Raw genomic sequence first — 11,034 nt, 5'->3', positions numbered from 1 at the left:
GTGTGCTCTTTTATACCAATCTTTCATCTGAAAGCCACATTTCTAGCATTTGTAAAACCGCATTCTTCCATTTTAAAAATATATCTACACTACGACATATGCTCTCAATGACAAAAGCGGAACAGTTAGTTCATGCGTTCATGACCTCAAGGCTACTGTAATGCTCTACTGAGTGGTTGCCCTGCTCGCTTGATAAACAAACTACAGCTCGTACAAAATGCAGCAGCTAAAGTTATTACTAGAACCAGGAAGTATGACCATATTAGCCCGGTTCTGTCAACATTGCATTGGCTCCCTGTTAAACATTGTATAGATTTTAAAATCTTGCTAATTACTTACAAAGCACTAAATGGTTTAGCTCCCCAGTACCTGAGCGAGCTCTTAACGCATTATAGTCCTTCATGTATATTGCAATTTCAGAATTCAGGGCAGTTGATAATACCTAGAATATCAAAATCAACCGCAGGCAGTAGATCCTTCTCCTATTGGGCACCTAAACTCTAGAACAATCTTCCTAGCATTGTTCGGGAAGCAGACACTCTCTGTCAGTTTAAATCTAGACTAAAAACACATCTCTTTACCCTGGCATATACATAACACATTATCAATTGATGTTTTCAAACTGTTAAAGGACTGTTAGGCTCAGCCGGAACTGGGAACACTTCCTATAACACCAGATGTACTCATTACATCAGAAAAGAATGGAATCTACACTTATATTAGTTTCTCTGTTTATCTCGAGGTTTACCGTAGTCAGCCGGATCCGGGCTGTATCCAGGTGAGATCGAAGACATGCGCCTAAAAATGACGACAACACAGCTCTGAAGTGTCAGCAGAGATTGTGTTAACTAGATCATTCCCTGTGAAGGCCTCATCGACACGACAGCCAGTGGCACAGATCCTCAACAAACCGTCCCATACCGGCGTGATGAATGCTATCCTCAACTAGATGGAACTGGAATAAATACTTTGACTGTTGCGATCCCAATTGGACTTATGAAAGCTGCATGAATCATAATCATGCACTGTTCGCTGTTGGCCAGAGGAGAACTGGCCCCCCGACTGAGCCTGGATTTTTCCCAAGGTTTTTTTTCTCCATTTAACACCTGTTTGCCACCTGATGTCACCTGTTGGAGTTTGGGTTCCTTGTCGCTGTCGCCTTTGGCTTGCTTAGTTGGGGACACTTGACATTTGATATTCAACAATGTTTTGATCTGCCTGCATCGACACCATTGTATGCGAACTGAACTGAGCTGGATGATGACATCACTGTTTACTCCAGTGCTGATACAGATAAATTAACTAAATTAATAACTATTGATTCTTACAACAGAATGAATCAATACTGAATTTACTTAAGCTGGACAATGACACCATTTTCTTTAAGTGCTGCTGTGCAGCCAGAAATTATATACCAGTTATCACTGTAAAGCTGCTTTGACACAATCTAAAAAAAAAGCGCTATATAAATAAAGGTGACTTGACTTAACTTGTTCCAGGCTGTAAACATATTTTATCTGCTGTAAAGTTGGGCATTTTAACATGGGGGAGATACAGGCTGCATCCGAAAACCTAGGCAGCTGACTTGTTGCCTTGATGCCTTAACAGGCAATGACTTGTAAGGCAGCGTTTGTGCATGAAGGCACCTCACAAAACTTATTTTGGACAGACTTCTGAGGCAGCGTAACAGTTTAATGATCTACAGCAAAGTAGCGCAAGCTTTGGTAAGAACTAAACAAATATTTAATCGCTACAGTAGTAATTTCTCGCTAGATGAATGACATCAAAAGTTAAACTGTTTAAAGTTTACAGAAACAAACAAGTGTAACTTCAAGATTTTGGATGATCCAGTGTGATTGTGTCGATTGGGCACTACAGAGTTTACATTTTGAATCTGCGAGTTTACCAATGTTATAATTAGCCTTAAAAATGAATGACAACACATCAAATGTGATAGTATTTTATTTGTTTCATGCATACAAGACAAAATGGTGTTATATTGTGATGTTGTATCATGGGCATCGGGTATGTCCTGGCCGTTGGTCACCAGCTTGTCCGCTGTTCTTTTTAAGGTTCCCCCAACCGATGGGCCTCCATGCCATGGCTTGCCTCAAAAAAGTTCCATGTTCCATCTTTCAGAAGAAATTCCCTTTCTGTTTGTTTTGGATATGTAGGGGAATTTTACAGTTAAAGACCCAAAAGACCAGATATGATGAATAAAGACCCGAAGACCTGTCATCTGCTGGTGTTAGTCCACTGTGTTTTCTGAGGTCCAAGGTCAACGCAGCCGTATACCAGGAAGTTTTAGAGCACTTCATGCTGTTCTTAATTGGCCAGCAAACTCGCCTGACCTTAACCCCATTAAAAATCTATGGGGTGTTGTGAAGAGGAAGATGCGATATGCCAGACCCAACAATGCAGAAGAGCTGAAGGCCACTATCAGAGCAACCTGGGCTCTTATAACACCTGAGCAGTGCCACAGACTGATCGACTCCATGCCACGCCGCATTGCTGCAGTAATTCAGGCAAAAGGAGCCCCAACTAAGTATTGAGTGCTGTACATGCTCATACTTTTATACTTTTCAGTTGGCCAAGATTTCTAAAAATCCTTTCTTTGTATTGGTCTTAAGTAATATTCTAATTTTCTGAGATACTGAATTTGGGATTTTCCTTAGTTGTCAGTTATAATCATCAAAATTAAAAGAAATAAACATTTGAAATATATCAGTCTGTGTGTAATGAATGAATATACAAGTTTCACTTTTTGAATGGAATTAGTGAAATAAATCAACTTTTTGATGATATTCTAATTTTATGGCCAGCACCTGTATATTGAAGTGGCAGTGGATTAGAGAATCCACCCCTTCAGATACATGGTCCATCACAGAACAGATAGATGTAGGTATGTGGCATGTACTATATATAATACAGCACTGGATTCATGTGTTCCCATATAGCTGGGGGGCTTTTGTGTTTGGAGATTGACACTGTGCTAAAACAGATGGGCTTTTTTTTCAAGTAAGAAAAATAATCTTGTTTCTGTTTGAAATCTTGTTTCTTGTTTCTGTCCCAAACAGAAACAAGATTATTTTTCTTACCCCATTGGCAGATAATTTTGCTTGTTTTAAGCAAAAACTCACTTAATTTTGTTTTTTTGTTTGTTTGTTTTTTCCAGGAAACAAGAAAAAATATCTTATGTCATTTTACTTATCTAGTAAAAGCATCTGGATTTAAGAATTTTTATATACTTGGACTGGAAACAAGACAAAAATACTAAGTAAGAAATGCATTTTTTGCAGTGTAGTTCACCCAAAAATGAAAATTCTGTCATTAATTACTGACCCTCATGTCGTTACACACCCATAAGACCTTCGTTCATCTTCAGAACACAAATTAAAATATTTTTGATGAAATCCAAGAGGGATCTGACAGAACGTTTTTCTGTACGCATTTCCAGAACTACGGGGCTATAATCTTCATTGATGAAAATCGGATTACCACTATACTGAAGCTTTCCTCTTAGCTTGCAGGCTTCGCGAATTACCAAATCCTTGGTCTGGAACTTATGAAAGCGAATAATCACAGATCTGGTCCAGCTTCTGCTTTACTGTGAGGGTGCGATGACCACGATCCAACTCAGGAAGAGAGGTAAACAGGCTCACTGCAAAAACTTCCACTAAAAGCTCAGAAAAGGTGGACAGATGAGGGCCTTCAATCGTGTCAGGTAAGCCGAAGATTCGTATATTATTTCTGCTGTAGCGTCTGCACAGGGTCAGATTAGCAAGTCAACTGTAAACTTTGTTAAAGTTTTACCTTCTTGAACTTTTGTTTGTAAATCTCACATTGGCTCTGGCCTGGCTGACATTAATAGCTCACTTGACACATTTTATGGCCGTGTCGATGGACCTACGAATCCCTTGTGACTTCAAACGATCGCGATCAACTCAGATCGAATTACGGAAAGCCATGCGGCCACATTCCAGACGTCGTCAAACTCTAATACACGTACGCGCACACACAGAGGAACATACCATGACTCTCTTTAAGTCACATTCATTAAAATATGATTAAAATGTAATCCTGTAAGCCTGTAATTCATTTTTAATCATGTATTTAATATTAAGTTACGACTATAGTTGTGCGAATTGTACCCCAAACCTTTATATGCGAGTGTAAGACTGTATCTATGTCTTTATGTCTTTTTCACCCGGCCATGTTTAGGCTTGAATGAACCTTCTTAGGATGCTTTAACTATGTATGTTCTGTTACGATACCATGCATTAGTCTATTTCTAAGGTCTTTTGGAGTAAAAGTTACCAATTCTGAAACCATCATAAATTATGCAAATTGAGCCGCAAGACAAGACAAAGAGAACTTTTCCTTCCTCAAAATCCACGCTGGACATTAGCTGTTCACCCAAGGAGGCGGTTTGGCTTGTTTGTCCTTAAAAGACAACCACACGCATGTTCCTTTGTCTCTCGATTGTCTCTCGCCATCTCACGCACGTCTCTCCCGGACGTCTCGGCGACTGTGCTCCCATCACGCACTCCTCTCCTCTTCGGGACGACCAACTTCGGCAAAACAAACTTTCAAGTTCCCAGTTCAAACTTCCCACGGAGACGGGAAGAAGCCAACGAACTGCAGCCACGGACGCACTGAATCTTCACATGTATCTTTTTGAAACCCAGCACGCAAACTCATGCAAGTACCGCTTATATCTATCTTAGATGCGCTAAGTTACACTACCTAACAAAGTGAGACTAATTCTTTGCTGGCTCTTAAGGACTGTCTATAAGTTTTGCTACTCTTTGTCTGCTGAGAGTGAGAGAAGTCTCTGTTCGTGGTCGTTCAACGTTGTGTGTAATTTGTCCAGCCTCGCTTCCAAGGTGGAAAATGCTGATTTAAATTGTGAAGACAATGCCGCTCTGTGTTCTTCCAGCAGCGTCGTCAGGGTGGCAATATCTGTTGAGCTCCCGCTAGCCTGTGCTTCATCTTTCTTAAAGTCGGCATGAAATCAAATTTGACAACTCTTACTTTTTTATGGAATATTGTAGTATTTATTATTAATAATTTATCCATGCACTTTATTATTTTAAAATTCATGTGCCCTCGTAATCTTTAATCAAAAACATTAACCTCCCCTCCCCCCTCAAAACAACTCATTGCCTCTTCCTGTGACATGCTATGGCGTGAGGGTGGAGCTATCTGGAACTGCCAGCAGATCCAGTGATGTAAGGGGAGAATGCTGTCGCTGGGGCTGATGCTAGTCATTGGGGTGTACAGTACCCTCAAACATTGAAAAGAACCTGATGGAGGACACACTCAGTCAGTCAGGCTGCGTGTCCACTGAAGCAGAGCAAGCGACCAGAGCGTTTTTAGATTCATTCCTATGGAAGTTGAGCATCACGTTTAACTTACACGCGAGCGAGAAGCTCAACTTCTATAGGAATGAACCGAAAACGCTTGCACCGCATCAACGGACACGCACCGTCAGTCAGTCTCTCTCGTGGGCGCTCTCTCGCTGTTTAGTGCCGTTGACCATCTTTGTCATCCTCAATAAATAAAGTTCTTACAGTAATGTACGTGAGGGTGCTCGCAGTGAGTCCGGTGGAGAGAAATCCCCCACTGACTGCAAACGGGCATTCAGATCTGCCTCCATTTTGTTAGCAACGCCCAACTTCCAATGATACAATCAATTCCCGAAGGACGAAATCATGTCCCGCCCTCTCATTTCAGATGCCGTTTCACTCGGATAGATGTCACAGTAAGGAAGAAAAGACAATCGCAACTTCCGCTTCATGATGGCTTTAACTTCGGCTTTCTTGTGTTTAGATTTCGATGCCATTTTCACCCAGAAAGTTTCAGTGTAGTAAGCTGACCGATAAACTGGGTTATCAAGTCACTGATGGGCTAAAAAAGAAACTTTAAAATGAAAACTGGGGGAGCGCAAGCGAAATGCAGCTACTCCTCACACATCAACCAGAAGTCCACATGTCAGAATTATATGTATATAAGCACACTTTAACATGTTTTTTTTTTTTTTTTTTTTTTTAAATCAAAGTCCTTTTAAATCAAAGACCTGTTGTTTATACTTCAACTTTTGCAATTGTGCTTGTTGCTGCTAGTGGTGTAGCGGTGCATAAATTACACAGCAGCATTAAATGGACCAAAAACAAAAGGTTTTGTGGCAGAGATTTTATATTTTGATTGAGGATTTGGGAGTACACACACACAAAGAAATAAAAAAACAAAACAAAAAACAGGTACATACAAGGTTTCAAAATACAGTCCAGAATTTAAGTTATTAAAATCCATTGAATCAATAAGAATAAAGTAATTTAGATAAAGGATTTAAATTAACTTTCTAGCTCAGTAGTACTTTAAATGTGTGAATGATCATAAAATCATAAACTGTATATTTATTCCTGGATATGTGTGTCAATGCTTGTGTGTAGTTGGAATTATTTGATGATCCGAATCTGACATGCTCTGCAGATCCCTCAGTTGTTTCCTTTCTGTTTAAAGGTGAAGTATGCAAGTTTTTATGTTAAAATACTTAACCCAGTTTATTGTTCATTGACTACTATTAGCATGCCATTCATGGGTTTATCTCCCCGAAAAATGTAAACATCAAGCCTCCCAGGAATCATTAAACATTGACAGCGGTCTGCTCAGATCTGTCAATCTATTTCCAGCACAACCTATAGTGAGAGTGGAGTGGCTACAGTGGCAGGCAGAGCGAGAAGATGTTTAGCCAGACAAAATTACAGAAAAAATTACAAATTTGGTTACAGAAGTGCAAGCAAAAATTTGGACGCTTCAATACCATACAGGATCATCATGCAGCTGTTCAGAAACACAAATGTATCCGTTTATAATGTTTACTTTGATGTGTCCAGTGTAGACCACCTCAAACCATTGTGGAACATCATGTCAAAAAATGCACCTGTCGCAGATATTTTGGATGGATTTATTATAAGCAAGACACTTGCATTCGCTCTAGACAGTCTACTCATTTGCTTAATTGACACATAGCAACACAGCTAAAAGTATTCCTAATATATACTTTTATTGAAAATAGCCTACTTTTACCTGTTGAGACATGCCTTCATAAGCACCCATTTGAGATGTATTGGTGATGTTTGAGTTAGGGGAGGCAGGATACGTGAAAGGTATTTAAAAATATGCTTGTAAAATCTGCTAGGTGCCACTATAGTGCTGCATAAACTACATACTTCTTTAAAATTTTGTGAAACAAAAATGGCATGGAGGATGATGGTCATTGATTAATGCTCCAGTTGAGCTGTCCCTCTTCAGTATGGCTCTGCTTTCAGACTCCTGTACAGACAGCAGGTGAAAAACATGCCGAAAATCTGAAAGATTGTATGAGAGAAAAATATTGATATTAATACAATTCCATATAATATCAAACTGTACATACTGCCATTGCAAAAATAGATGATTTATGGCCCCTGATTTATGACCCGTCACTCCCTGTAGATTGATGGGTCATCAGGATCCTGTCACCCCGGATTGACATGGCAGGATGTGACCATGCATTTATGGGACTGTCTCAATATTCATACTTGCGGTCTTTGCACTAGACCGTCTTGTCTACTTACATGACGCATTTCCTGTATTTTAAGTGTTCAAGGGGGTGTGAAGACTACAGGTGTGTGTAGGACTTTTGATTACCCGATTGGACACACTACATATTGTAAAAATGCAAGCACTGAATTATTTTTACTGAGCTTTATTTTCAATACTTTGCACTTTAAAATAAACTTCTAAATGTCTGTGTACAAGTTTCTATGTAACAAAAGACAATTTATAAATTGCGGTGCTTATAATAATTGATAAAAAGCAGTTGCAAACATTCATATTATCTTTAAATGAAACTCTAACTTTATTTTATTCTTACAATTCTTTTAAACAGTCTGACACAGCAAATATAACTCTCAAAATGGATCATTACAAACTGTTCGTGATGCAGCATATCAGATCACGTAGGTACGGCATGTATCTTATGGATGTTTGCTATCATTCGATTCTGAATGAGTTTGATAACGGCTGCACGGCTAACTTGGCTAAAGCTACAAAATGTTGGAGAGACTCAATAAGAATGAAGATGTGTTTGTGAATTATACAGACTGCAAGTGTTTTTGGGGTAAAAATGAAAATAATGTCATGGCTCTGGTCTCCGCGAGTACAGTAAGAAACAATGGTAACTTTAGCCACTCAGGGGCGGTTTCTTTCTTAGGGCGATAGGGTGACGCACCACCAAAGTGAGAAAGGGACAGATTTTTTCAATCACGTTCAACCACAGTGTTATGCTAGCTGTCACTGCTTAGACTGTTATACTGCCTCTGGATATATAGTCCAATCAGCGTCAAGTCACGTTCTGTGGAGTACCACCTCTTTTTGGGCGATTTCACTTGTTCTTGTAGACTTCCATTCAAAGCATTTTTTTTGAACTGCAGGCAATGCAATCTCTTTGGGTTCTGGGAGGGCTGGCACTAACGTGCTTTCGTCAGTGCTTTCGTCATCAAACGTAACCTTAACTTGTGCAGAGATTGGTGGGAACAAACATACCTCTAGGCTATTAATAATCTTTAAGCTGAAGTGACATCCAATAATTTCCTCAGAGCACAACTTACATTTCACAGACATACATTCTCCATCTGTAAATGTTAGAAAGTCAAGAAAATATTTCCATTTTGCTGTCAGGAGTGGATGAGCCTTCTGCAAGCACAAACTATGAATGAGCACCGCTGCGCACATGTGTGCCAAACAGATGAAGCGCAATAGAATAGGAGAGCAATAATTCTGACTAAAATATACATTTTGCTAAAATATTTGTTGTTGAATATTTGTTGTTGTTGGTGAACATATATGTGCCATATGTAGAATTTCAAACTTACAACTAAGTGTATTTTTATGATAGCAGTAACTGTAAAGTGACTATTGTAGGGTAATCAAAATAGCCTAATACAAACCCGATTCCAAAAAAGTTGGGACACTGTACAAATTGTGAATAAAAAAGGAATGCAATAATTTACAAATCTCATAAACTTATATTTTATTCACAATAGAATATAGATAACATATCAAATGTTGAAAGTGAGACATTTTGAAATGTCATGCCAAATATTGGCTTATTTTGGATTTCATGAGAGCTACACATTCCAAAAAAGTTGGGACAGGTAGCAATAAGAGGCCGGAAAAGTTAAATGTACATATAAGGAACAGCTGGAGGACCAATTTGCAACTTATTAGGTCAATTGGCAACATGATTGGGTATAAAAAGAGACTCTCAGAGTGGCAGTGTCTCTCAGAAGTCAAGATGGGCAGAGGATCACCAATTCCCCCAATGCTGTGGCGAAAAATAGTGTAGCAATATCAGAAAGGAGTTTCTCAGAGAAAAATTTGAATTCAAAGAGTTTGAAGTTATCATCATCTACAGTGCATAATATCATCCAAAGATTCAGAGAATCTGGAACAATCTCTGTGCGTAAGGGTCAAGGCCGGAAAACCATACTGGATGCCCGTGATCTTCGGGCCCTTAGACGGCACTGCATCACATACAGGAATGCTACTGTAATGGAAATCACAACATGGGCTCAGGAATACTTCCAGAAAACATTGTCAGTGAACACAATCCACCGTGCCATTCGCTGTTGCCGGCTAAAACTCTATAGGTCAAAAAAGAAGCCATATCTAAACATGATCCAGAAGTGCAGGCGTTTTCTCTGGGCCAAGGCTCATTTAAAATGGACTGTGGCAAAGTGAAAAACTGTTCTGTGGTCAGACGAATCAAAATTTGAAGTTCTTTTTGGAAAACTGGGACGCCATGTCATCCGGACTAAAGAGGACAAGGACAACCCAAGTTGTTATCAGCGCTCAGTTCAGAAGCCTGCATCTCTGATGGTATGGGGTTGCATGAGTGCGTGTGGCATGGGCAGCTTACACATCTGGAAGGGCACCACCAATGCTGAAAGGTATATCCAAGTTCTAGAACAACATATGCTCCCATCCAGACTTCGTCTCTTTCAGGGAAGACCTTGCATTTTCCAACATGACAATGCCAGACCACATACTGCATCAATTACAACATCACGGCTGCGTAGAAGAAGGATCCGGGTACTGAAATGGCCAGCCTGCAGTCCAGATCTTTCACCCATAGAAAACATTTGGCGCATCATAAAGAGGAAGATGCGACAAAGAAGACCTAAGACAGTTGAGCAACTAGAAGCCTGTATTAGACAAGAATGGGACAACATTCCTATTCCTAAACTTGAGCAACTTGTCTCCTCAGTCCCCAGATGTTTGCAGACTGTTATAAAAAGAAGAGGGGATGCCACACAGTGGTAAACATGGCCTTGTCCCAACTTTTTTGAGATGTGTTGATGCCATGAAATTTAAAATCAACTTATTTTTCCCTTAAAATGATACATTTTCTCAGTTTAAACATTTGATATGTCATCTATGTTGTATTCTGAATAAAATATTGAAATTTGAAACTTCCACATCATTGCATTCCTTTTTTATTCACAATTTGTACAGTGTCCCAATTTTTTTTGGAATCGGGTTTGTAAAATACAATCAACCAAACATATAAAAACGTTACACTGCTCAGTTCAATTCTGTAATACAATCTGCCGTTTACCACCCATGACCACCGCCTGACTGTGCTGTTATGTGAAGGATGATGTCGATAATGCGAGTGAAGTATAAAGCTTACATAATAAATAATAGTTTAGCATTCGTCTCGAAAATGGAAACCGTGCCGAATGAGAAAGGTAGGCTTCAGTTTAACTTATTTTATCTTATTTAATTTTATTTCTAATAAATAAACCTGTTTCTCGCCTTGAATATAGCAATAGAAGCTGCAATGGCTTTAAAAAAAGAACAGAGAATTAAAAAAAAAAATCGTTTTGGCTTGACATATAGCCTGAATTAACTTTAGAGGTTTTGTGGTAAAATAAAATAGGGCAGTTTTGTTCATAATTTATGTTTACAAACATTATAATTATA

The 11,034-nt window shown here is 39.1% G+C and overlaps 1 protein-coding gene across 1 annotated transcript in view; it reads right to left on the bottom strand.

Annotated features, from left to right (window-relative positions):
* Positions 1–6,539: 6,539 nt before the first annotated feature.
* cd151l (CD151 antigen, like) overlaps positions 6,540–11,034 on the bottom strand; it is a 70,101-nt gene continuing 65,606 nt past the window's right edge. Inside the window, exon 8 of the mRNA XM_051871446.1 lies at positions 6,540–7,373. Coding sequence (XP_051727406.1) covers positions 7,314–7,373 — 60 coding nt within the window. The 3' untranslated portion in view covers positions 6,540–7,313. The remainder of the gene's footprint in view (positions 7,374–11,034) is intronic.

Source organism: Ctenopharyngodon idella, chromosome 18 (genome assembly GCF_019924925.1).
Source record: "Ctenopharyngodon idella isolate HZGC_01 chromosome 18, HZGC01, whole genome shotgun sequence".
In the NCBI taxonomy this organism is placed as follows: domain Eukaryota; kingdom Metazoa; phylum Chordata; class Actinopteri; order Cypriniformes; family Xenocyprididae; genus Ctenopharyngodon; species Ctenopharyngodon idella.
Note: the sequence above shows the minus strand (reverse complement) of the source record. Positions and strands in the feature narration are given on the sequence as shown.